At 34.3% G+C, this 26,163-nt stretch overlaps 5 protein-coding genes across 7 annotated transcripts; 3 read left to right on the top strand and 2 right to left on the bottom strand.

Moving 5' to 3' along the window:
• Positions 1-565: 565 nt before the first annotated feature.
• Positions 566-5,609, bottom strand: LOC140835000 (uncharacterized). 3 transcript variants are annotated; one of them, XM_073200263.1, is made up of 8 exons: positions 5,381-5,593; positions 5,219-5,262; positions 3,345-4,959; positions 2,952-3,203; positions 1,790-1,870; positions 1,569-1,668; positions 1,195-1,403; positions 566-830 (listed from the first exon to the last, which is right to left on the bottom strand). In XM_073200263.1, the coding sequence occupies exons 3-8, from the start codon at positions 4,587-4,589 to the stop codon at positions 774-776; spliced, it is 1,944 nt and encodes a 647-aa protein (XP_073056364.1). In that variant the 5' UTR covers positions 4,590-4,959; positions 5,219-5,262; positions 5,381-5,593; the 3' UTR covers positions 566-773. The 3 variants fall into 3 exon arrangements, with proteins under 3 accessions (XP_073056364.1, XP_073056366.1, XP_073056365.1); XM_073200265.1 differs by lacking the exon at positions 5,219-5,262 and having other exon boundaries at positions 5,534-5,609; XM_073200264.1 differs by lacking the exon at positions 5,219-5,262.
• A 4,031-nt stretch (positions 5,610-9,640) lies between these two features.
• On the top strand, positions 9,641-14,012 carry LOC140835001 (probable serine/threonine-protein kinase At1g54610). The gene is made up of 7 exons (XM_073200266.1): positions 9,641-10,173; positions 10,780-11,064; positions 11,748-12,065; positions 12,745-12,972; positions 13,042-13,142; positions 13,212-13,335; positions 13,562-14,012. The coding sequence occupies exons 1-7, from the start codon at positions 9,844-9,846 to the stop codon at positions 13,892-13,894; spliced, it is 1,719 nt and encodes a 572-aa protein (XP_073056367.1). The 5' UTR covers positions 9,641-9,843; the 3' UTR covers positions 13,895-14,012.
• Positions 14,013-15,100: 1,088 nt separating this feature from the next.
• Positions 15,101-17,465, bottom strand: LOC140835003 (heavy metal-associated isoprenylated plant protein 7-like). Its single transcript, XM_073200269.1, has 5 exons — positions 17,249-17,465; positions 16,900-17,125; positions 16,415-16,641; positions 16,197-16,284; positions 15,101-15,781 (listed from the first exon to the last, which is right to left on the bottom strand). The coding sequence occupies exons 1-5, from the start codon at positions 17,255-17,257 to the stop codon at positions 15,336-15,338; spliced, it is 996 nt and encodes a 331-aa protein (XP_073056370.1). The 5' UTR covers positions 17,258-17,465; the 3' UTR covers positions 15,101-15,335.
• Positions 17,466-19,093: 1,628 nt separating this feature from the next.
• Positions 19,094-20,900, top strand: LOC140835004 (protein BASIC PENTACYSTEINE1-like). Its single transcript, XM_073200270.1, has one exon. It carries the CDS (start codon positions 20,043-20,045, stop codon positions 20,880-20,882), a length of 840 nt encoding a protein of 279 aa, XP_073056371.1. The 5' UTR covers positions 19,094-20,042; the 3' UTR covers positions 20,883-20,900.
• A 2,431-nt stretch (positions 20,901-23,331) lies between these two features.
• Positions 23,332-25,855, top strand: LOC140835002 (UDP-arabinopyranose mutase 1-like). Its single transcript, XM_073200268.1, has 4 exons — positions 23,332-23,812; positions 24,248-24,498; positions 24,595-24,763; positions 25,273-25,855. The coding sequence occupies exons 1-4, from the start codon at positions 23,489-23,491 to the stop codon at positions 25,633-25,635; spliced, it is 1,107 nt and encodes a 368-aa protein (XP_073056369.1). The 5' UTR covers positions 23,332-23,488; the 3' UTR covers positions 25,636-25,855.
• The last annotated feature ends 308 nt before the right edge of the window (positions 25,856-26,163 follow it).

Raw genomic sequence — 26,163 nt, forward strand, 5'->3', positions numbered from 1 at the left:
TTATTTAATTTTTTCCCACTCGATGATTCACTTAACCAATATAAATATAATATAATATTTTTGTTTTATTTAACAAAAGTTAAGTTTCGTTTAGTCTTTTATTTATTTAAGAATAGGTCTCTTGTATAATGGTCTCATAAATCTTATCTGTGAAACGGGTTAACCCTTACCGATATTGACAATAAAAAATAATACTCCTAATATAAAAATTAATGTTTTTTCATGGATGACTCAAATATGAGATCCGTCTCACAAAATACGATATGTGAAATAATCTCACACGAGTTTTTGTCTTTATTTAATACGTAGAACCCAACATTGAATTTCATTAAATAAGAATTATTAAATTTGTATTTTATAGGGAATTAATTGCGAGAGTTTCTCCCTATTTTATATTTTGAATATAGTGCTAATACATTCATACGAAAGCTTTGGTTTAATGATCGAGTTTTCTATCATCTTCAACTTGATTAAATGCAGGATTATTTTCTTTTTAATTGCCCTAATTTTTATACGGTATCTTCTGAAATATGTTGGGGTTTGCCATATATAATAGACAATGATGTAAGAATCTCACCCATCCGCAGATAATTCCATTAATTATTTTTTATAAGTTGTTTCCCTTATTTCTTTTTTCCAGAATAATTATTAACGTGTACAAATTATTACAGCATGATGAAAGCCAGATGAGGAGCATGTATTTACATGTGAGACAGAAGTGCATCTACAGAACTGTACAAACGAACCAATTTGAGATGATCCAACAATGTGTCTCACCGATCAATGTCGAAATACTTTGGATTTGACGGATAATGATATTCCACTTGTAACTGCATCATCAAAGCAAATTAAGATAAATTCATGACACAATTCAACAAAATAAGCTCGCTGCCAACTAGTCTATCAAGAACAAAGAATGGATGCCAAAGCAAGAATTTATAACTAAATCCCGTCAACTAAGGAAACATTAACTCTCGAAGCGGATCCAACGAGGGGTACTACAGGCAGTTTATTACAAATAAAAGAATTTCAAGTTTCATGAACAAATTTTCTAAAAACGCACTCGCATCCAATAAAAATATGTTCGGTGAGCCATTAACTAAATTCATAACTCCGTCCTTGAGTACATTTACACAAACGAATTTCATGCTTCTATGTTAAGAATTTTATCCAGTAAACACTAATAGGCATTACCTTGCCCTCATCAGAGTCTGAATGGCGTTGTGGGAACACCACTTTCATATCATTATACAAGTAGAAACGCCGGTCTCCTTCAATGTCAGTACTGTTCCTAGCAGGATAAGAGGATGGTCCAGATATGCATTTTTGTGCATCCCTTGAGTATTTCTTTCGGCGGGGGCACAAAAAACGAAGATGTAGTATATGTCGGAGAACGCCAGAACCTGCACTGATTTTATTAGCCTTTGAAGGGTTACACAGAAATCCGCTCTTATCAAGATTAAGAATAGAATATCATCCATGCCATTAGTATTTATTCAATTGTCAATACCAAGTATCCTAAGCATTTTAACTCCAAAGGCCTCAGCAATCTAGTAAAGAATCAACACCTGATTTTGATATCGAAGAAAGTGTGCCTTCATTTCTCAGACCAGAGTCTTTCTGTTGGCATCTATCCACAGCTAAAGTAGACTTTTGGCGAAGAAACGTCTATAAATTTGAAAGAATGAGAATAATTGACTTATGATTGACACACGATTGTTGAAGAATTCAACAAGTTAGAAAAGAAAGTGATTTCTATGTTGTTTTAGATCATAACATTCAGACCCACCTTTGTGCCAGCTGGCATATCACTCAAATCATAGTTACAGAGGAATGTATGGATTGGAGTTCTTTCTGGATTGCTGAGGACCTGTGTTCGAGAAATCAAATTTCTAGATTTGAAAAATCACCTCAACAGATTTCCATATCATTTATACTGGGTGTTTAACAAACTTTTCAAAATATTTTAGCATCAGTGACATGATAATAAGTTACAAAATAATTAGGACAAGTCTCTAAGTCACAGCAAAGTCATATGCATAGACATTCTCCTTCAGGAGGGAATGGATATGATATTTGATCTTAAAGTCACCAACCTGTAAATCACTTGGAAAACACAAAAAACAAAGACATTTTTTTGTACTTACTTAGGCCAAGAGTCCAACAATCACAGTCCCTTTGGCTTCCCATAGGCACCGAGAAAGCTCGAGTGAATGCAAGTAATTACACATGATTTACATCCTTTCAGGAAGGTTGTACAGTAACATTTGTTGAAAACGTGCATAAATTTTCACCCACTTTAATGCAATGAGGGGAAATACATTTCTACGACTAGGGAGTCGGCCGATTGAATTCTGAGAAAAACTGACACTTAATGTTTGGAGAAACTCCATTCACAGCTGATAAAGGGCAGGGGATTGGGAATTCCATTTATGTTGTTCAGACTCTTCAAAAATTATTGGGAATGATGGCACGTTACATCCAGAGCTTATAAAATAAACTATTACCAGTCTGCATTAAAAAATTAACCAGACACCTTTTGGACCCTACGCCCATCATTCACCAGTTTCAAGTGGGTTCTGTTTACAAAAACTCCAACAAAGGACTTTCTATTGCCGCAAGATTGCACCAGGTATACAAACATTTTACCAAGGAAAACATCACTAAAACAAGATAAACTCCTCTCGTGGAATAAATATAGGGAAATGTAATCTCCTTATTCTAAAAAAATAATTATAAGCTAACGAAATTATAAAGGGCTGGAGCATCATGAACAGTTCTTTTGTAGTTTACAAAAGGGTCATGCATGCCTTATTCTCATGATAGCCTTCACTATTCACAAAGTTTCACTTTAATAGTTCCAACAATCATTCCAGTGCACTAGAAACATTGTTAAGATGGCATCAAAGTAACACTAACAAACATAATCAATTATGTTAAAGAGATGATACCAACTGTAAGCGGCCTTTCATGGGTATTCTCAGACGTGTTTCATTGGAGGAGCTGTTAACACTGAGACTTCTCTTTAACTTCGGGCCTTCACATTCATTAGGTGGTAAACGGCCGCCTGCAAGATCTATTGAGGAGCAGTACAATAAGTAATTATCTCCATCCACACTTGTAACTGCAAATGGAAGCTTCTGTGGATGAGGTGAAAAACGTCCTCCAGTAATGTTTAGAACGGCAAGGAAACCATCTAACTTCTGCATGTGGCGTGCAATATGTTAAAAGTAGTAAGTGAAGTGCTCAGATTTTGACAACTACAAGTGCTCAGATTTTGACAATTACAACACATTCAAATATTAATAAATGTGTGTACATAATAATTTAAACAAGTAATTCACCTGTCTCACAATCCCAGAAGCTAATCGACCAGATAACAGTGACTCCTCAAATGAACACACCAAGGACCTTCGAACTGATAGTTCTCCTAAACTTCTGCCTGGTTTGGCATTCAAAGTTGCATGTTTCGGGCTCTGTCCTGGTATGACTATCATGCTATCAGTAGTAATTTGGTCAAAGTTCATTGGAAAAACTTCCTCAAGAATGTTGCTTGGCAATACACCATTCTCATCTTTATGAGATGAAACACTTGAGATGGTTCCTTCAAGAGATTGTTCCATATCCTTGAAGGCTATATAGCTCTCGAAAAGCTCTTTCTTAGGATCACCACAACCTCTAGAATTTCTCGTCCTTCCACGATATCTAGGTCCAAGAGGTGACAAAGACAACTGCGAAGAGGCAACACATTCGTGGGGTATATCTATTATTTTGCTATTGGAATGTGTTTCCATCGATTTTCTATAGCAACCAGACCCATGAAGAGAAGATGATAGAATTTGAGATCGAAATTCATGGTTCTCAAGCAGAGGCCCGTCTGTGATAACACTAGAGTTCCTTTCGCACTCTTCTTCATGTACCATACTGGTTCTTGAAAAGTTAGATGCCAACCATATTAGAGGACTGTCATAGTCTAAGTTGCTTAAGTGAGCTTTTTTATTCTCCATCAGATTCAGATTATAATCACCACCTCTAAAGTGGGGAGGACTATGAAAAATTGATTTCCCCATTTCTAGAGGTTCACCATTGAACCTATCAGGTAAAAGTATTCCATTCAAAGGTGACAACAGCCGTTTCCTGACCATGGAACATGAGGAATCAGTCGCATCACAAGAAGAGCTCATTCTAGATGACAAATAACCATTATCTAACTGTGTGTCTTTCAACTGATTGGTTTGGTTAATTAATGCATTTGATTTAAAACCCACAATCCTAGAAATGGGAGTTTGCATGAACTTTCCACTGTCCTGATGTAAGCAACAGTTTTTGGTTGATTCAATTCTCAACATGTGTGTATTGGATGTACCACCCCTACGCAACGTAACAACATCAGAATCCTTCCCATGTTCCCTTGAAGAAGAGGTGCTTGAAGAATCCCCTGGCATCCTATTACTCAAGTTCCCGACGTGCATTCCACTCATATCACGGCCACTAACACCAAAAAATCGAGCCGGTATATCCATGACTGTGCTTACTGATGTTGACACTTCTTCAACAATCTTACAAGACGGAACTTGAGGCAAGCCCATGACCAACTCAACTAATAATTTGTACTTATTCTCGCTACCTCAGACGATCTTACTTAATCTACTGCATTATGTCGCTGGTTATAATCTTGCAATTCCCCAACAGACAACATCATGTAGTTCCTATAAAACATAATGGGAGCTAAAAATACCCAACTTAATCATTCAAGTAATGCACCCAACTGAATTTTAGAATTTATCATGGACAACCCGATATGAATATATGAAATACAATGCATAACAATCTAGAATCCAATCTCAAATGCAGAGTAACCAATGAAGCAGAGCCAGTTACATGATAAGCATGTTCTTCACTGCCACAGAAAGAAAAAGCGACGAGTCATTGATTCGGGAAGTGATATCACAGTCTATCCTGAAAACAGCGAAACAAATCAATTTTTGGCAGTAATACAATGGAACTGCATATCAAATGTATTTGGAAAAGAAGTCAGAAAATTGGTTTCATAATCAGCATCCCAAACTAGTCCTCTCTCCAGACGAATTAGATTAAGTAAATAGGCGGAACAAAACACCGATCATGCATAAATGAAATGCTAGCCCATGTTCTGGATAGAGTACAATAATTTCCAAAAAAAATATAATAATAATATAATAAAATACAAGGAAATAACCTTCCGGGAAATTAATGGATAGATGATCTTGACTTCTAATGACTCTGAAACAGAAGTAAATTAAAATGAAAAGCACCCAAAAAAATCTTAGAATGAAATTGAAAGTACTCTGGAACATCGAGAATTAATCTTTCACGAAATCTATCAATATTCAGCACATACCTACACATTTCATACAGTACCAAAAGGACCACGAATTCAACCCAGTAAATAAAGTCTAAAACGCAACCGGAGCTAATGAATCAACGCCAGAAAAAATCTGAAAGAATAAATCTCGGAGAATCAAATCAAACTATTAATCCAACGGGCACGCACCAGGGAAGTTTTCCCATTACAATGTATGAGAACATCCAAGAATGTTTATATCGAACGTATGATTATATTCTGTTTTTTTTTTTGGGAAATTCGGATTATAATTTTATTATTATCATTAAAATAACTTATAACATTTTAAATTTATATTTTTATATAATTTATATAATTTAAATTTATAAATTGAAAAAATAAAAAAAAAATTCCTTCATAATATTTTTTTTTATTTTTAAAAAATTAAAAAATGTTTAGGAAATGGTTTTTTTTTTAAAAAAAATATTTTGTGCTGTCAATCCTTAATATTGTAAGCGGGGGATGGGAAGTCGTGGCTCTTAATATAGTTTTGTATTGGAAGAGTTTTAGATATGATATATGAATATAGACATGATCCCTCTACACTTCCAATTCCTTCATTTTCATCCACACAAATATGAGACAATTTTTAATTATCGAGTCTATGTATTATCTCAGGGCCATTATTATATTAAAATTTAATTCACAAAAAGTTTTGTAACACCGTTCATCCTTTAAAAAATAAAAAATATTAATTTTTATAGTAAATACGAAGATGATTGATCTGTCTCACGAATAAAGATATGTGAAATCGTCTCACAAGATACATACTTAAGTTAATTATGTGTACATGTTGCATACAATAATTTACTACTATTAATTGATGTATGAAGTGGAGTTTAGTGAATTGTATCCTTATTTGCATCATCTTCTTTGGCGAACACAATGTCCTTCAAACTTCTTTCTCCAAGAATTTTCTATTGAGATTTTATCTTTTAATATTTATTTACTAGTTTTTTTGTTCACTTGTTGAAAGTTAGCTATATAATTGTGTACGTACATATTTGATATATCTACATCAAATTGATATAAGCAATATCCCCGAACTAACCAATTATATTGATCACACATCTTGTTATGATTTTAATTGTCTTGGATTCTTGATGCCGACAACTTTGGATTTCACTTTTGAGGCAAACACTTGTGTAACATCGAGAGACGACTACTTGGTTGTGTTTTCTTTATTCCAAAGCAGTCTCGATCTGAGACATTATGATTAATTCGAACTAGTTATGTTGGAGTTTGGAGATTAATGTCCTTGTTTAACTCGATGAAATTTATTTACATTAATATTGGTGTGGTCGCAGTTCAAAGAATCGGAAACTGTCAGATTAACTACAAGTTATGTGACCAAGAGCTGACTGTTGTATCCCATTACACAAAGACTCTATCTCCCCCACTTGTATGTATGTATTGATTTTTCGGTAATGACTTGTGGTTTATCTGACATTAAAAATTAAGTTTGGGACAACATCTCAAGTTTGAAACTTAGAACAATCGAATTCATATTTTTCCTAAATTAATATATATATAAATTATTGACCCCACTGTTGCTTAATTTTCCACTAACACAAGTTTTCTTTGAGTAGATTTTCAAAAGTCTATGAGATAATTTTGGATATAAACAAATGAAAAGTGAATATCGGTTCCTTTGGTCATTGCTATGAATGCGCACCGAATGATTAAGGGGACAATATGAGCACTCGGCACTATAATTCTATGAAATGTCCTTTTCCATTCTCTTATCTGTCAACGCCCAATCTGTAACCAATAATTAAGTATCGATCATCTAAACTTGACAAATAAATAAATATATTTATTTATTTGTTTAATTTTAATAGTGGAATGAATAAATTTTTATATCATGGTTTAAATATGAATTTCTGCAACTCAAATTCACATGCATATTACATATTTGCAAAAGCAGAACTTTCTTTATGGAGACAGACGAAAATAATTATGAATAAGTGCAAAAAATTATTATTTTTAAAAGCATGTTTCATTATATATAAGTTATTTATATTGATGAATTAATCACACGTATTTAATGGTGCATGGGAGGGAAAATGATTCGTTCGGGCGATAATCAACTCTATATTAATTATGTATTTTTGTTTTTCAATTTTTTTTGAATCTGTCGGTGAAAAAAGTCACATAATTTTCTGTTTATAACTATGAATGATTTAAATTCACACTTAAATTTTGTTTTAAATAATTGTATCGTTCATTTATAAATAACATGTATATGAAATATAATATCATCATTATCAAAAAAAGGAAAAAAAAAGGAAGAATATATTATATTTTAAAAACAATAAAATCTTTTAAAAAAATTAATTGGAACAATGATTTCGAACAAGAGATTTCAAGTGGTCTTTTGCTAATTACTACCTTAAATCGCCCGTTGCACTAATTTTCTACGAAGAAACAAAGTCTCTTAAATAGTGTCCGGCGAGGTAGGTGGAATTTAATTTCTTATCATTTTATGATCGGCTCTTAAATTATTTGTATTATTATTTTTAGTTTTTAAATTTATTTTTTATTTAATATTTTTTTTAAAGATGAAATAATATTAATTATTTAGTTATTTTGAGAAAGGCAAATTCTGTCGTGCGAAAGATTCCTCAATTTTTTACTCTTTTTAACTGTAGTGATGTTATTATTTTTTTGAAAATGTGGAGAGCTATATATGTAAATTTAATTTGTTGTTATATTGACAGATCAAGTAAAGTTAAAGTTATATACTATTGTCCCTATGCATGATATGCGTACATATATATTAAATGTTTTTATATTAAATTATTTTTGTTTTAAAAATCTAAAGATTATAAAAAATAAAAAGTTTAGAAATGATTTTTTATGTTAGGTGTGAATTTTGATATAAAATATTAAAATATAAATAAAGATAAAAAAAATCTATTAGGATATGTAGACACAAATTTGCAAAACTAGATTTTGATGATTTTTTTTATCAAACAAGAAAGATTTTTACATTTCGATGAGATGAATATTTTCTGCTTTTAAAAAAAATAGGTCTATGGTTTCACGAATTTTTATCTGTGAGACGGGTGAACCCTACTGATATTCACAATAAAAAGTAATACTTTTTCGTGGATGACCAAAATAAGATATATGTATCAAAAAAAATTATGACTCGTGAGATCATCTCACACAAATTTTTACTTTTAAAAAAGCATACATTGAAATCAAACTCAGATACTTTGAAGTCTGAGTTCCTCAAATTTAATAGAATAATAAGGTAATGTTTAGTTGTTAATATGAGACTGAATTATTTTTGAAGATGTTTGGTTGCAAATTTATTTATCGATTATTTATCTCATATCAATCAAATTATTAATTATTTATCATACATTAATCAAATAATTGAATACACAATTACAATACTATATTCAATATCTTTATTTATTAATGATAAAAATATAATTTTATTATCTTATTTCAAATTAATGCAACCAATATTATTAAAACTAGTAAAAGATGCACATGCATTGCATGTGTTATTATTATTTTTAATTTGATTAAATAATACTAAATAATTAACATGAAATTATTTTCGATTTTGAAAAGTTGTTCGATTTAAAAATGAAGTTTTGTTTTGATTTTTTTATATTTAAAATATAGAGTGACTTGAAAAGATTTTTAGTAGAATAAGAAAGATAATTATGAAATTAAATATTTTGGTGTCCTCAAATATAATTATTTTAAAGTCCTCACACTTAATATAATAGTATAAATATAAATTATATACCAATATCAGTTAATCCAGAAAAGGCCAAATAATTTTGTGCTGCGAGACCTGATCTTTTGGGATATTACATATTCACCCCCAAAAGAACAGCCTTCGAACTTTTCTCTCCACCCGGCCGCAATGTATCAATGTATTGCAGTAACTTCACAGAAGTAATGGAATTTTTATTTTACGGGACATTAATTTTCTTTCACAAACTCACACGCAAACTTCCAATGGAGCATTAAATGCACCTTTACATACGATTACACAATTGGTCGTTTCTGTATTTTCTAATCGTTTTTACTCATCTAGCTGGTTTTTCTTGTTCATGAATGAATAGACTACTCCGAGTTTTCTTCTTCTGTTTTCTTGTCTTTTTTGAAAATTTATTTTATCGCACCTTCTTTGCATCAGCGCAAACTGCAGAGTGAGCAATAAATGCGGCGTTGTTTCTAACTGCTTAAAAAAAGATTCCTTTTTCCCCCCGAATTTTTGTGGTGTTCTTCTGCTTCTGCTTCTACTTCTACTTCTACTTCTACTTCCTACAATAAATGAAATGAGCAGCTGAACTTTGCTTCGAGAGCAAAAGATTATTTTTCCAACTCTGATCTTTTTGGTGTGTGTATGCGCGTGTTTTTTGTTTTTCTTCAATGAATGGAACAGGGTGCTGAAGTTACTTTCGGATAATGAGTTGAGATAACTCTGTGTTATGGGGTGTGTTCTTGGCAAAAGGGTCGCCGGGAAAAGAGAGGTTGACCGGAGTTCTCGTCGGGAGCAGAGAAATGATGCAAGTCGGGATACAGAGGCGGATGCCGTTAAGGCGCAGAACGATGTCGTTGCGGAAAGTGGACAGATGGAGGTGGAGAAAAAGATAGAAGTGGTTCCCGTTTCAGCGCCGGCACCGACGGTTGAGTTCAGGCTGAGAAGAGGTGCGCGCGGTGCTGGAGAAGGGTGGCCAGCTTGGCTGAAGGACGCAGTTGGCACTGTCATTGATAACTGGAAACCCCGCCGTGCCAACACCTTTGAGAAACTTGACAAGGTAATTGCCCGCATAAAATTTAAATAAAATTTGATTTTTAATGTTTGGCTATTTTGCTGGGCGTACCTGATGGCCATTGGTCATTTCTCTGAGTTTTGTATGGTGCAACGCTTAGTTCCGCGTGAATGTTAGGGAACACTATAATTCTTTGTTAGAAAGCCACACTACCTAGATGCATGCATTCTAATTGAATGACTTTGGTAGAGGAGTGGGGAGTAGTAACGTATATACCAATTTTTTAATAATTTTACCTTCTTATGACTGAGGTATAACACCATCTCGGATGTCTAATATTTCCTTATGAATTTGTCAAAAACTATTTAAGATCCGGTGGTTTTTTGGTTAAGTCGGGTTGGCAGTTGAATAGTTTTTTTTTTTAAAATCTTAATTTCAGTTCTTCAGAGTCAGGCTCATAATCCTCTATTATCTAAGGGGCACCAATTGAACTTAACTTTTTGAAGCTACTGCCAAGAACGAGGAGAGAGGGTTTATGAGTAGTAGTCCAGAGCAGTTGTCTCGCTTGCGGGTCCTCTTAACATAGACTCATGGCGTGATAGGAAAATCTTACTGAACACTTTATCATCAGATTATGTTTCTGTCGTGCAGATTGGGCAAGGGACTTACAGCAATGTTTATAAAGCTCTGGACTTGATCACTGGGAAAGTTGTGGCATTAAAGAAAGTAAGGTTTGACAACTTGGAACCAGAAGCTGTTCGGTTCATGGCAAGAGAGATACTTGTGCTGATGAGCCTGAATCATCCCAATGTCATTAAGCTTGAGGGTTTGGTTATTTCCAGAATGTCTTGTAGTCTTTACCTTGTTTTTGAGTACATGGAGCATGATCTTACAGGCCTGGCTGCTGTCCAAAGTGTCAAGTTCGCCGAGCCCCAGGTGATGAAGTTCGGAAGGAAACAAAAATAATCCATTTTTTAATTTATTATTTTGTTTCACGGATTCAATCAGTATGCTGTTTCTTAAAAGGTTGACTAGCAGTTTGGGATCTTCTACTTTGCACATTGTGCTCTTTGGATGCTTTGAACATTGATTGATCTTCGTGGTTATTGATCCCAAGTCCTAGAGGCTTGGATATCCGAGGCTATTGTTTTCTAGTGGTTTGTTAAGCATTTTACATGAATGTTAATCAATATTAAAGATGCTGTTCAATTCTCATGATTTTTATTATTAGCTAACTTTTTTTTTTCCCTAGAAAAGACAACGAAAAAGAGAAGCTATTAATTGACATTGCTCTTGGTGGCTAGTGAATGTCTGAGTTTTCAAAATCTTGATTTTGACGTTGGATTTATGACATTGTTTTCTTGGTCCATGTGATAAATATACTGCAAAGTGCTTGTTGTTTCTATCTTCTGTTTCATCTATTAATTCTGAAAGTTTCTTTTTGTCTAATGGATTTGTCGATTCTCATGAGAATTGCCTCAAAACTTAGCATTGCACGCACATGCGCAGCTTGCTTTATATGTCCATTTTTCTTATTGGGAGAATCTTTCATAGAATAGATATGACACTTGGTCGTACTTAAGTTTCTCATGTAAAGTTTCTTTTGTTCCCTGATACAGGTTAAATGCTTCATGAAGCAACTACTTTCTGGTCTAGAGCATTGCCATAGCAAGGGTGTTCTACATCGTGATATTAAATGCTCAAATTTGCTAATTGACAACGAAGGAAACCTTAAAATAGCGGATTTTGGGTTGGCCTCTTTCTTTGACCCCGAACGCAAGAAAGCAATGACAAGTCGTGTTGTAACATTATGGTATCGTCCTCCTGAACTTCTGCTTGGTGCCAATTATTATGGGGTTGGTGTTGATTTGTGGAGTGCTGGCTGCATTCTGGCCGAGTTGCTTGCTGGGAAGCCAATATTACGGGGACGTACTGAGGTACTTTTGTTTCTGTTTATTTGTGGACAGCTACACTTGAATTTCCTGTTTATACAACTGGAAAAAACAGGGTGTGCTGGACAATCGAGGCGGAAATAAATAATTATTTTGTATGATAATAATATTTTTCAGAATATTGGTAGCATCAATCATACCGTGTCCAGTGTGGTGCAGCATCTGAAACATTGCATTTGAGCATTACAATTAATTGGTACGAACCATACAGTGAAATGTCTCTGGTTCCTCTAAAATCAACCGTACTCTGTCCCTTGCGAATATTTTAATTTCCAAAAGATCATGCATCCATCCTTTTCATGTAGACTCGGTGCATAAAAAATCGCACATATTGATTTGTCTGACGAAGATTTTTACCCATACGCACATATTTGGCTCTGGTTGTTAGTTAGTCAGTTATATATTGGTTTAATCAGTTTAAGTTGGTTTAGCAAGTTTGACATTTGTACTCAACCTATTTGTATGTATCCACCATTGATCATTCTGGAATGAAAAACGTAATAGATATTTTTCTCTCAATTTTTCGTGTACCATAGCTCTGTCGTAATAAAGATACATACCAATCAAGCTACCCTCACTCGCAAATTTTCATTTTACTGCATAGTATTATGGGTATGTCTCCAGATAAAAATTATCGGTTCATAGACCAATTTTTTGCCGATAGGTTGAGCAACTCCATAAGATATTTAAACTATGTGGTTCTCCATCTGACGATTACTGGAAGAAATCCCGGCTCCCCAATGCAACTCTATATAAACCTCAGCATCCGTACAAACGTTGCATAGCAGAAAATTATAAGGATTTCCTTCCATCTTCTCTTGCTCTGGTACAAACCCTTCTAGAGATTGATCCTGATGAACGAGGCACCGCCACTGAAGCCTTGAATAGCGTGGTAAATATTTACATGAAGGTTTTTTTACTTTCCGGCTGAATCCAACTAATGTTTTATTTCTACATCTAGTTCTTCACCACTGAACCCTACGCCTGTGAGCCATCAAGCTTGCCGAAGTTTCCGCCGAGCAAGGAAATGGACATAAAACTCAAAGATGAAGAAGCAAGAAGGTGCCTCTCTTATCTTTCTTTCTATCAATCAATAAACATTTGCTAACATAATCATGTTTTCTTGTGAAGACTACGTGGTTTGGAAGGGAAACCTGTTGCTATAGATGGTAACAGAAAGCCAAGAGTTCGTGATAAGTTTAGCCGTGCAGTTCCAGCTCCAGAAGCCAATGCAGAACTTCAATCAAATATAGATGTAAGTCAAGAAATTACCATTTTATAATATAATTTTTCCCTTTTTTTCTTTCCGGTGATAATGAAAGAGCAATCGAAGAGAAAAATGTGAAGAAGCATTTTTATACAATAAATTATACGTATCCTCCAATTAAGCCTCGTTATTCTTGTAAGAGTTGGACGAAATTGATTGTGTGCTATAACAATTATATATAGTTGGAACATTGATTTGTGAGATATTTTTGCAGAGGTTGAGAGAGATGTCAGATATCAAGGCCAAAAGTAAAAGTGAAAAATTCCCACCACCACATCAGGATGGGGCCGTTGGCCGACGTTTTGATGCATATGAACCCGTGTCTTTTGGTGCATACGACACCTCGTTCCATTTCTCGATTTTCGATACCAAGTCATCAAGATCTTTACGTCATAGCATGTCGGTGAAAAACAGTACAGAACAGATCCAAAGGGCTCCCTCGCGAAGATTCATCAACGCATTCTATCCATCATCTGCTGGTTGGTCGATGGATTTCATGTTCGGTCGGAGACGAGCAGTTTCGGAGAACTTCGGGGATCCAAGGTAGTGAGTGAGGAACTTGATGTAAAATTTTTTGGTGGTTCTTTCATCACATATCAAGTGAATCTAAGCGCTAATTATGATAATCACGTGTCAATGGTCGAATAACAAATTTTTAAAGAAAAATGATGTTTCTTTCAAACCTAGGTAGTTCCAAAATATCAAATTTTTAAAAGAATGACAAAACTGTGGAGAGTATATTTCTATGAAACGTTTGTCTATATCTATGATCAAACGTATCTTTTTTTTACATAAAAATTAACATTTTTTATTGATTGAGTCGAGATCGAGATTCGTCTTACAAGATTAATAAGTAAGACTAACTCTTAGAATTTTTTTGCAAGCGTAGGATGCTGATACAATTAAAACATGCTGATTTTAGGTTAAATCCAACCATTTGTAATTTTTTTCGATTTTAATTTTTTTTATTAGATTGTTGATCGTCGAGATGTTCGAGATTAAGTCACCGTTCGGATGAGAAATTAATAATTCTTTTTCTAAAATAGAGCAACTTAATAGATAAAAAAAATTAATTGATGGATAACAAAATCAATAATAATAATAATAATAATAATAATAATAATAATAATAATAAATGTAAGTTACAAGAGCAAAATAAATGGTTAGCAGCAGTTCTTTGTCTCACGTTGAAATTAGGCAAAGGCTTGCCATCTTTCATTGTCATTTACATTTAAAAGAACAAATCAATTTACTCATTCAATTTGGATCAAATATTTTATCTTTGATATTTTGATAAAAAAAAAAAAAAACTATGTCGTGTAAATTAAAGTTTTACAAAAAAGAAGTTGGTTTGGACTTCCACCTTGCATGCATTGTATTAATTGTTCCCTTGTTCGAACACTAAATCTCATATTATGAATGTTGTTCTAGTACTTTGCATATATACATGTATTTTGTTTGCAATATTTAAACATTATTTGGTATCAATTCAAAAGATGACTGATTCAAGAACGCCAAATGTTCAGCTTAGCTTATGACAGAGGTTGAAAGAAGTATCTTTGAAATTTATTATAAAATCGAAATTATCGTTAAAAAAGCGCAACACAAAGTTAAAACTTCTCATGCACAGCACTCAGTCGACCCATCTTGGTCTGTTTCGTTGATCACGTGCTATCTCCTCCATTTCCATCAGTAAAGGACGAAAAAGAGATGTCTTTACATAGCAACCAGGCTGGCTCATATCAAGACAGACAAAAACTAAGGTACTCTGCCAAAACTTAAATATATACCACACAAATTTAAAATAATATTATTCATAGTATGCGACAAATATGGAAAAAGCCCAAAAGGCACCATGCCTCGCAAAATTCCACACGCCCCGATTAGATTTTTTTACCATGAAAACATTACATGTAGAGCATAATATTATGTCAATAGCTTAGGACACGATTGGAGACACTCACTCTGCCCCTAATGATTCCCAACATTTACATAACAAAGCATGCATTTGGATTCTCATCACTGAATATCTGTGGAGGAGGAAGATACGCTGCGTACGAGTCTTGTGCAAACCTTTGAGGATAGACCTGATGGTTCCGAGGGTAATTCTGGATAAATTCATTCCTTTTGAATTCCATTTTCGAATCCTCTTCCTCTCCTGCCTCTGCTGGAAAAAAGTTTCCGGCGACACCGCTGTTTTTCTCCTCTATTTCTTCGTTTTTTTCAACTTTCTTGGTCTCTTTTTCTCCTTCCTCCACTTTCTTCACTTTATCCCCTACTTTCCCTTCCTCCGGTTTCATCTCTGGCTCCACCTTCGCTATCACAGAGCGTTTTCCTGTTCTCTTCCACACGTGATCTACGAGTTTTTCGGGTTCAAATACACCTTTCACTGTCACTTGTGAGCTCTTAAGGTCTGGCTCTGCGCTTTCCACTCCTACACATGGAGAACATTCAATATGTTGGATGCGCTTCACAATTCTTAATTCACGGTGGAACCGAGGTTGCCGATGATTCTATAAGTGAAGAATTTAACGATATTAAACTAAGAAAGTTTGAACTGACGTTAGTTTGAAAGAATTGGAAACATAATCTAATGAAAAGGATATTATATTATATTGCAATATAAAAAAAATGTATACAGATTGCCGCTGATTACGAATAACATAGAATCATCAAGTTCCTTTACCTCAAAGATGCAAAAAGAGTAAAGAATAAGGATCTTTGATCTTTACGAACACAGCTTAAAAGGGTAATCTAAGCAAAATCAGCACAACATTCATGAAAACTTTACAGATAAAAATTTGTTAGTTTTTCCACTTATTAAGCAAAAATAAATAAAAAAATCATACCTTTTATTTTTTGAATACGTTTCTTGATTTCCAGAGCACAAGCTTCACAATGCATGTAGACCCCCAACACGACTGTAACCACAGGAGGCTGGAACAAAAAGAACACAATTTACATGAATCCAACGGCCTACAAATTATGAACTTCAAAAGAAAAATAAAAATAAAAATAACCCATCAAGTAAAAGAAAACAAATTAAGTTGAAAAATGAATAGCAAACCTCTTCCTCCTTTTTCTTCTCTTCAGATTTGGCCACCTCTGGTATTATTTCTTCAGGCTTCTTGTGGTCTTCCCCCGGTGGCTTCGGGATTGGTGAAATAAGCTCCACTTGGCGGTGGATCTTCTGGCTCTTCTTCTGAACCCTCTCCAAGACCTTGAGTGGATCTGCTTTTTCACCTTTCACAACCACTTTACTGGTCCTACAATCTGTTATCACATCCTCGACTCCTGAAACCCCCAAAATAATTTTTTTTAAAAAGTATACAAAGTGACAATCTATCTGTGTGACAATAATCAAGAAACGGGAAATATACGGGAATTCTAATTATTTTTTATCAATAGTCCGATTTCCAGAGAAAATCCGTAAGACCAGAAAAGATAACGCTTCGAATTTCAAATAATGTCTGGGGAAAGGAACTGACTTGTAGTGAAAATATGAAAGACCAGCAAAAACAAAGAATTAGGTACAAATCCATTTATTATTACCTTCAAAATCCTTGAGACATCTGCGGACTTTTCTAGCACATCCTTCACAATGCATGTAAACCTTCAAGATAATTTCTTGCGGCGGCGGAAGAGGCAGCTGTGGTTGCTCCGCCGCCTTGGGTTCTTCGGATTGCATCTTACCCTTACTATTTTCCTCAGTCTTGGGGGCTCCTTCTTTCTTTCCCTCCCCTGCCGGCTTCGCGGCCTTCTCGGGTTTCTTCTCTTCCTGCATGAAGCACACACCGCACACATAAATAAACGAGTTAGCAATGCATTAACACAACGGTTTACAGAGTTTTTCAAATAAAAATGGTGCGCGGAGAGATGACAGCGGATGGACGAATAAGACCTCTCCCATTACTCAGGTGTTGATTGAAATGGAGTGGAGGATGGATGATACAGCTCAGTCGCTCAGATATATTGTTCGAACAGAGACAACTGCACTGCTTGTACTTGTACTTTTTCTTTTTTCACTTTCTTGGCCGAACACACTCGCACGGGATAGCATACGCAGTAAATAGTTTCTTTAGAGAGAAATAGTACTGTGGGCTGTGGCAAGAGACTCGGGCCGACGGGGGAAATTGTGCTGGATTCATATCAATTCTCTGTCTTGCCTTTTTTTAAATAAAATCAAAAAAAAAAAAAGAATGAAAAGCTGGTATGTCTTTTTTTTTTTTTTTTAAATAATGGTTTGTTTTTAGTCTTGTCCTACTCCAATACTGCAATAAAGTGGTTTAAAATTCTTGTTTTTTTACTAATAATATTTTTATTAATCAAATCTTGAAAACCTTGCAATCATTTTCTAAATAAATTCATAAGATAAAATATGAATATTTTCCGTAAACTTGTTTCATTGACAATGTGAAAAACAAACAAATTTATATATTTGATTGATAGAGACGAAAGTAATATTTGGTAATTGCATTGGGTGAGGTCCAAGATAATTGGATGTAGTAGCTTTGTTTTAGGGGACCAAACCACACAGAGTTGATGGATGCATGGGGTCCTTGGAAATCATTAAGCCTGGTCCTCAGATGATTTGGAGGAAAATTTATAGCCTGATTTAATGTCTTGTTGGTTTGTTTGGGTGATTCTATGGTGTAGGAAGAGGCTGGCATTTACTTTTTGAAACTATTTATTTAAAATTTTCAAATTCAGTTTTCTTTGGACTTTTGAAATATTTTTATTATCTGGCATTTTTTTTTTTTGGGTGATATTATATATCCAAAATCCATCCGTTTCTTAAATTTGTGGCTGGCCCGTTGGTGGTCCATTTATTGTTGGCCCATATTATTCGGTTGTTAAATTTAGTGCAGGCCTATACAACATTTATATTAATGTATCGAAGGACGTTTTTTATTTTAAGTATAGACCTAATCGACTAATTTTATAAAAATTTTACGAAAAAACTATAAAATATTTGAACTATTTTATAAAAAATATTTTTAGAGTTGGAAATGTATTTGGAAAACTATTTAAAAAACGATTTAATAGATAAAAAATAATCAAGAAGTTGTTTGCAGAACAATTCTACAAAAATCATTTAATTCTCATTTAACTTGTGTTTTTATTATAAAAACATTAAAAAAATACATATAATTGTTCTTTAAAAATTATATTTGAAAATCATTTTTTATAAAAAAATTCAACGCTTTTTACAAATGTTTATCCAAACATATATTTTAAATTTTTTTACTTGTAAGAACTAGAAATATTTTTAAAATACTTGTCCAAATATAGTCATATCTCATAGAAGATAATTTCACACATTTATTTCGTGAAATTAGTCGACTAGGTCTATACTTAAAATAAAAAAATAATATATTTGACATATAAAGTAATAATTTTTTTATTAATTGAGTCGAATAAGATATTCATTAATCAAAATTGAATTATAAGGCCTATTTATATGAATTTTTGTGTCCATATATTTCATTAATAATTTAAAAATAATAAAAGGAGGGGTGTCCCAACGTTCAACTTTCAAGGGGGGCAAAAACTTGTGTGAGACGGTCTCACGGGTCGTATTTGTGAGACGGATCTTTTATTTGGGTCACCCATGAAAAAGTATTACTTTTTATGCAAAAAGTATTACTTTTTATTGTGAATATGGGTAGGGTTGACCCGTCTCACGGATTATGACCCGTGAGACGGTCTCACATGAGACTCACTCTTCAAGGGGATGTGGTTTTTTGATATATTGTTAATTATTAGTATTATTTGGTTAAACTTAAGAAAGACTTTTTGTTTCGTTATCATTAGCTGTCCTCCGTTTCCGTTGCCCATCCACGAAGCTTAATATTTTATCAGATTTGATTCTCGATTTTGTTTTCCCGTTCTATTATTGTTAAGATTTGTTCTGTTCTGTTTTGTTTGTTTTAAAGTGTTGTTTTTGATCTGTTCACAAGTACACTTCTTCAGATCTGGTTCTAAATGCTAAAGATTGATACTTTTGTTGAAATTGTGCGTATAGTCTATCACTTTTGCTATTTTCGACATGGGATTTTGAACAATTAGAGATCCGTTTGATTCTTCAGTTGTTTTGTAGAATTTCCTTTGGATTTATTCGTGTCCTCGAACTTTCCAGATCTTACTGGTGTTTAAGTTTTTGAAATTGTGATCGTTGTTGCAATGCGGGTTGTGCTTCGATTTGAATTCTACTCCACACTTGCATGATTTTGTTTCCCAACGATTGCCAATTTTTCTTAGGAATTTGAACCATTTAGTTTGAGTTTGATTGCTTGGGAATTCTAGTGTTGCGACAGGACAGTCCAAAGGCAACATATAAATTCAATTTCAGTGTTTTGGTTTGTGTTCTCGTTTGGCTTGTTTGGCACGGTTTGCTTCTCTGCTCTTGGTTTAATAAATTTCAAGATAGTTTTGTTTATTGGGTGCAATGCTGAGGAGGTGTTCACTCCATCAATTCTTGCCCAGCTAATTCGTCTTTGACTTGTTTGTCAGTCAAATCTTTTACCAATTTGGTGTCTTGATATTCTTAGATGCTAATTTTTTGTGATTAGTGGGGTTCTCTAGTTTACGTGGTTACAGTACGACGTTGATGATTGTTGCAAAGGCGAGGGTGCTTTACATGAGATTGAGGAGTCATTGGGTGTGACATTCTTTGCCTTCATTCAGTAGAAGTTATGGACGATGACAGCATGAGGAATTGGGGTTATTATGAACCTCCACTTAGAGGGCATCTAGGTTTGCAGCTAATGTCTTCTGTGGTCGACCGAGACACGAAATCTTTCCTATCTGGATGCGATAATCCTTTAATGGTTTCACCTAATACTGCTTTCCATCCTCGGGATTGTGTGGTTACTGAGCCTCCTGCCACGCACATGGACTATGTTAGAGATAGCTGGATAAATCACCGGGAAAAGTTCTTGCATATGTTTCCATCAAACTCTTGCGGTTCAATTCTTGCAGAAACTTCTGACACGTACCGGTCCATGCCTATGCCACACCAACCCGATACAGATATAAAATCAGGTATGGAAGAGCCGAATATTAAAAAGGAAGCTAGTCCTCCTTTGAAAAAGAGGGCTGCTCCTGCTAATCCAAAAAATCCCAAAAGAAAGAAGCCAAGAAAAGGTCCCGTGCCAAAGGCAAATGGCAATTCCTCTGTTCGCCGTGCAAAAGTGGCCAAGAAGAATGTGGATGTTGTGATCAATGGTGTTGGTATGGATATATCTGGCATACCAATTCCGGTTTGCTCTTGTACTGGTACTCCTCAGCAGTGTTATCGATGGGGATGTGGGGGATGGCAGTCTGCTTGCTGCACAACTACTATTTCTACGTACCCCTTGCCTATGAGCACCAAAAGGCGAGGAGCTAGAATTGCTGGGCGGAAAATGAGCCAGGGAGCTTTCAAGAAAGTCTTGGAAAAACTAGCAACCGAAGGTTACAACTTTGCTAACCCAATTGACTTGCGTTCTTACTGGGCAAAACATGGAACCAACAAGTTTGTGATTATCAGATAAACTTATGCCTACACGCCGAAGCTGGATTCCTGCCGAATTTGGCCTGCTATTGCCACTGCATCCGATTAATTTATATATATATATATATATATATATATATATATATATATATATATATTATATATATATATATGTTCTCGAGGAGGTTTACTCACTCAGTTCTTTGTATTTCTTGAATTTGTCATATGCACTCTTGAGTCTCTCGACATATTCTATATATGGGACTTTTGAGGTTCTTTACAAAGATAACCGCATGATAAACATAATGTGTGTAATAGAAATTATATATTTACAAACTATGTGTGTGTATTTTGTAATGTGTGCGTATAAATTTATATGACAAAGATAACTGCATTACAAAGATAACTGCATTACAAAATATTTTGTAATATTTATAAATTATGTGTGTGTATATTTTGTATGTATTCGTAATATTTCGAATTTAACAAAATTTAACTGCATCGGAAATATAACTGCATCTGATTAAAAAGTAAACAAAATTACGAATTTAACTGCATCGGAAATATTCTTAATTGTGAACCAATACTAGAGTTATCGAAAGGAAAATGAAAATTTCTCTGCTTTTTCTTACTACATAAATAAATGTAATCTAACAGTTTTAATCATGTGAAGATTTACAGGCTAAAAAATACGCAAAACTCACGTGAGATTGGTTTCACTTATCAAATTTGAAAGACAAATATTTTATTAAATCACTAATAAAAATGTACGCCAAATATAAGAAAGATTGACTCATTTCACGAGTAATATTACGTGAGATTACTCTAAAAAACACAACTTTCATTGAAACAGGAATTTGTCAACTGAAATTATTGAAGTTCATAATAATCCTATACGGGCCCTTGAATTCGGCCAAAGTACTCCCCAGTTTGGTTTGGAAACTTGGGCGGACTCATATAATTAATTTTTTTAGTTGACTCGTCTCGTTTTTAATACGCCTATAATTGAATTTAGTGGCACTTGGTTAACTTAAGTTGAAACACACACAAGTATAAGTGAGTGATAAATATTCGTTCTTGTTTTAAAGAAAATTTAAAAAGGCTTGGGAGAAATAAATTGTAATTAATGGATTGTCAAAAGAGGATTTATTATATTCCTCAAAATGTTTCGATTCGAATACATCATTATTTGTATAAGAATAAGACACATATTTTAATTTGTTAATGCTTTCCCAAGCAAAGGAAAATAAAAAATGCATGTTATCTTCCTTTGAGTTAATTTGAAGAATTCTGACCATATTAAATCTAATTCAACATTCAATTAATGCGCAACTTTCTTGGGATATATTCATTGTAATTCGATATTTCATTTAAAATTATGCCTAACTTAAAGGTTAAAAATTGAAGTCGTCGATCACGTCTTATTTATTTAATGGAAAACGCTCGCTTTTAATCCATTGAGAGTTCGAGACGTCAGTTTTGGAAGAGAGTTAATTAATTAATTTAGTGTCACCTTCTTCTTCTTTTCTTTTCTTTTTTCCTTCCTTTTTTGGATTATTTAATTATTTATAGATATAAATATTATCTGACTAACATAGTTTACATTTTGAAAATTATTAATTAATTCAGATATTTGCTTAGGTACCGTTTGGTTGATAAAATTATTCATCATGTTAAGCAGCAATGGGTCAAACTAATTGAGTTTTTATAAAATTAGATAGCTAAATCTATAATTTTTCTTAAGTAGATTATTAATTTAATGATGCGAACGATAGATTAATTTAATAATTAAGTACTCCTTTTATGTTATACACACACACACACACTGTATATTACTGTTATTACACAACCTCGATCTTTTCAGGAAATTACGATATTGCCCTCCCATTTACGGATATAATAATCAACGATCGAATATTTTATATGATAAAAACAAGTAAAACGTCAATAATCGTGAAGAAACGTGAGAAGACAGGCAACCCCATGTGAAATTGCCACCCCAAAAGTCAATTTTAACGTTTCAAAACAAACCCCCACCATTTTGCTATAAGTTGAATTAATTCCAAACTTACTTAATTGTATATTATTATTATTATTATTTTTTTAAAAAAAAATACTAGATGATTTTTTTTGTAAATCTAAATGTTTCGATTCCATTGATTTTATATTTTTAGTATAAATTTAGATCAGTGAATGGAAAAAGGTTGGTTCTTTTTATTTGATTTTTGTCAGAAGTTCTTTTAGTAAATTTTTTTTATAACTAATATGGAACTTGAAATTGTCTCAAATTTTCTCCACAATAACTTTAGTGTAGCGGTAATAATGTAAATTTCGAGAGAAATCTTATATTTAGATCATATTATTTTTTATTATAAATACGAGTAAATTGATTCATCTTGAAAATAACGACATATATTATAGAATTAAGTCCGTAATCTGCATTTTTTGTTTATTTTATTCCGCGTATTAACTGGACCTTGAATGTGTTCCACTCTGTATAATCTCTGATGCTGTCACTCCTTGCTCGTAACATATTACGCGGATTTCATTCACCCCTATAAATTCCCCCGAAACGCCCCCACCACATCGCCATCACCACTCCAAGATCTGATTCTCTCTCTCTCGGAAAAAGGTCATATCTCAGCCATGTCGAAGCCAGCAACGCCGGTGGTGCCGCCGCTGAAGGATGAGTTGGATATAGTGATACCCACCATCCGAAACCTGGATTTCTTGGAAATGTGGAGGCCCTTCTTTCAGCACTACCATTTAATCATAGTCCAAGATGGAGATCCGACCAAGGTCATCAAGGTTCCCGAGGGATTTGACTATGAGCTCTACAATCGGAATGATATAAACAGGATTCTTGGCCCTAAGGCGTCTTGCATCTCCTTCAAGGATTCTGCTTGCAGGTGCTTCGGATTCATGGTGTCGAAGAAGAAGTATATCTACACCATTGATGATGACTGCTTTGTAAGTTCTTTGTTTTTTTTTTAATTTTGAATTATTATTTTTGTCTTTCGGGTTTCAGGGATCTGGGAAGTCAACGGTAATTGAGAATATGCTTTGAAAGTTATTCCTTTTAGATTATTGAGAGGGAACTCTCCATGTATTATACGTTTGGACATGCTCATGATATGTCTGGCGTATAATATTCTGAACCAAGTATACCAGAATTGTACGTACATGTATTTTTTAATTGGTATTGTGATGTTTTCGAATGATTCTATATTGTTTATCCTGTAATTTCTTCAATGCTCCGATATTACATAAAACTTGATTATCTGCTTCCGCCAGTATTTATGAAATGGGCGATCATTGAGCGTTCTCTAATTTATTCAACCCTTCAGTAATTATGATTACTTGAACGTTTACAATTTTTTGCAATATTTCTTGAAATGTAAAAAGGTGGCCAAAGATCCAAGCGGGGAAGACATCAATGCATTGGCTCAACACATTTACAATCTGCTCACTCCATCCACACCGTTGTTTTTCAACACATTGTACGATCCGTTCCGAGAAGGAGCAGATTTCGTGCGTGGATACCCTTTTAGCATGCGGGAAGGTGTGCCAACAGCGGTTTCTCATGGACTCTGGCTCAACATTCCGGATTATGATGCCCCGACTCAGCTTGTTAAACCTCGGGAACGCAACACGAGGTTGTTTGATGTACTGTTGCATTTTTGTATCATATCATGTCTCTAGATACTGCAAAATAGTAGTACATGTGCGCTGATGTTGGTTCTTAAACATAGGTATGTCGATGCTGTTTTGACTATTCCAAAGGGCACTTTGTTTCCCATGTGCGGTATGAATCTTGGATTCAATAGAGATCTCATTGGCCCTGCAATGTATTTCGGGCTCATGGGTGATGGCCAGCCTATTGGGAGATACGACGACATGTGGGCTGGCTGGTGTACTAAGGTAGCGTCTTCACATGATCTCCTTTCACTCTCTGCCCACACTTTATATGTTAACACCGTGACGAAGTAGTTGGCCTCATGATCAGAGATTTAGGTTGCATATATTAATCGTTGCTCATTGCCTTTTATGTGTGGGTAAACCGTAAATATATAGGGGGACCGAGCAAGGTGACCCCCCCACCTCCTTCAAAACGATAAAGATGTATTTCTTCACAATTTTCAAGTTTTGCCCCTATTCGCCCGTTTAATGTTATCGAAAATGAAGTGCCAAGATGATGGGTTTTTTGGCCAAATTTGAGTTTCTAGGCCTCCCCTTGTGCATATATACGTGATATCATGTTTTTGACAATCAGGACATTTTCTCATCCCGCTTATCTTCACAAATGTAGTTCAAACAAAGAAAAAATCCTACCATGCAAAAACAGAGTCAATTTTTCATTTTAAAAAAAACAGGGTCAATTCAAAGATGAATTTTGTAGAACTGAACAAGTGGAAAACAATAAAATGCAGGTTATTTGTGACCACTTGGGTCTCGGAGTGAAGACTGGTCTGCCATATATCTGGCACAGTAAAGCTAGCAATCCATTTGTCAATCTGAAAAAGGAATACAAGGGCATATACTGGCAAGAAGATATCATTCCATTCTTCCAATCTATTACCCTCCCCAAGGACTGTACCACCGTGCAAAAGTGTTACATTGAGCTTTCCAAACTTGTCAAGGAGAAGCTCGGACCAATTGACCCCTACTTCCAGAAGCTCGCTGATGCTATGGTGACATGGATCGAGGCATGGGATGAAATCAACTCGACTACTCAGTTGGGTGCTCTGTCACTCGATGACAAGAAGGATGCTTCAACTTCTAAGAAAAAGTAGACTTCACTACTTTCTTGGTTTGGTTTTATAATTTGTCAAAGTTTTTCACAGTTGATTGAATCTAGAGATTCCGTTGTGTTCGTTTTTCAATTTGCAACAATGAGTTACCTATCCCCTTGGACGGATTAAAGAGTTCTAAGTTATTTTGATATTTAAATCTGGTGGATCCTGAATATTATGATATAAGTTGAAGGAATTTGATTTTAGTTTGTTCACTTTCTGCCAAGGATGTTTTATTTCTGACCGTTGCACTAACTTCTTAATATCATGTGCTACACCACACAGTAAAGGATGTTCATTTTGGCCAGATCCACGTACACTATAGTTTTGGGGTAGAAATAGCAACTCCTATTCTATAATCATATCACCGTTATAAAAGTATTTGGCAAAAACTTGTGTAACACGGTCTCACGGGTCGAATTTGTGAGACGAATCTCTTATTTGGGTAATCTATGAAAAAATATAATTTTTTATGCTTAGAGTATAATTTTTTATTGTGAATGTGAGTAGGGTTGACCCGTTTTAATA

This window comes from Primulina eburnea, chromosome 6 (assembly GCF_022965805.1).
Source record: "Primulina eburnea isolate SZY01 chromosome 6, ASM2296580v1, whole genome shotgun sequence".
NCBI classification, from domain to species: Eukaryota; Viridiplantae; Streptophyta; class Magnoliopsida; order Lamiales; family Gesneriaceae; genus Primulina; species Primulina eburnea.

Excerpts from the sequence above, each read along its gene's own strand:
- LOC140835000 (XM_073200265.1), bottom strand. The coding sequence starts at position 4,589 with ATGGGCTTGCCTCAAGTTCCGTCTTGTAAGATTGTTGAAGAAGTGTCA. Across the intron at positions 1,871-2,951 it reads TGAAAGGCCGCTTACAGTTG|GTCCTCAGCAATCCAGAAAG; the intron begins GTATCATCTCTT and ends TCTCGAACACAG. Across the intron at positions 1,669-1,789 it reads ATATGCCAGCTGGCACAAAG|ACGTTTCTTCGCCAAAAGTC; the intron begins GTGGGTCTGAAT and ends TCAAATTTATAG.
- LOC140835001 (XM_073200266.1), top strand. The coding sequence starts at position 9,844 with ATGGGGTGTGTTCTTGGCAAAAGGGTCGCCGGGAAAAGAGAGGTTGAC. Across the intron at positions 12,973-13,041 it reads CTGAAGCCTTGAATAGCGTG|TTCTTCACCACTGAACCCTA; the intron begins GTAAATATTTAC and ends TTCTACATCTAG. Across the intron at positions 13,336-13,561 it reads AACTTCAATCAAATATAGAT|AGGTTGAGAGAGATGTCAGA; the intron begins GTAAGTCAAGAA and ends ATATTTTTGCAG.
- LOC140835003 (XM_073200269.1), bottom strand. Across the intron at positions 16,285-16,414 it reads AGAAGAAAAAGGAGGAAGAG|CCTCCTGTGGTTACAGTCGT; the intron begins GTTTGCTATTCA and ends TTTTTGTTCCAG. Across the intron at positions 15,782-16,196 it reads ACGTATTCAAAAAATAAAAG|GAGTGGAAAGCGCAGAGCCA; the intron begins GTATGATTTTTT and ends CTCCATGTGTAG.
- LOC140835004 (XM_073200270.1), top strand. The coding sequence starts at position 20,043 with ATGGACGATGACAGCATGAGGAATTGGGGTTATTATGAACCTCCACTT.
- LOC140835002 (XM_073200268.1), top strand. The coding sequence starts at position 23,489 with ATGTCGAAGCCAGCAACGCCGGTGGTGCCGCCGCTGAAGGATGAGTTG. Across the intron at positions 23,813-24,247 it reads CCATTGATGATGACTGCTTT|GTGGCCAAAGATCCAAGCGG; the intron begins GTAAGTTCTTTG and ends AAATGTAAAAAG. Across the intron at positions 24,764-25,272 it reads GGGCTGGCTGGTGTACTAAG|GTTATTTGTGACCACTTGGG; the intron begins GTAGCGTCTTCA and ends AATAAAATGCAG.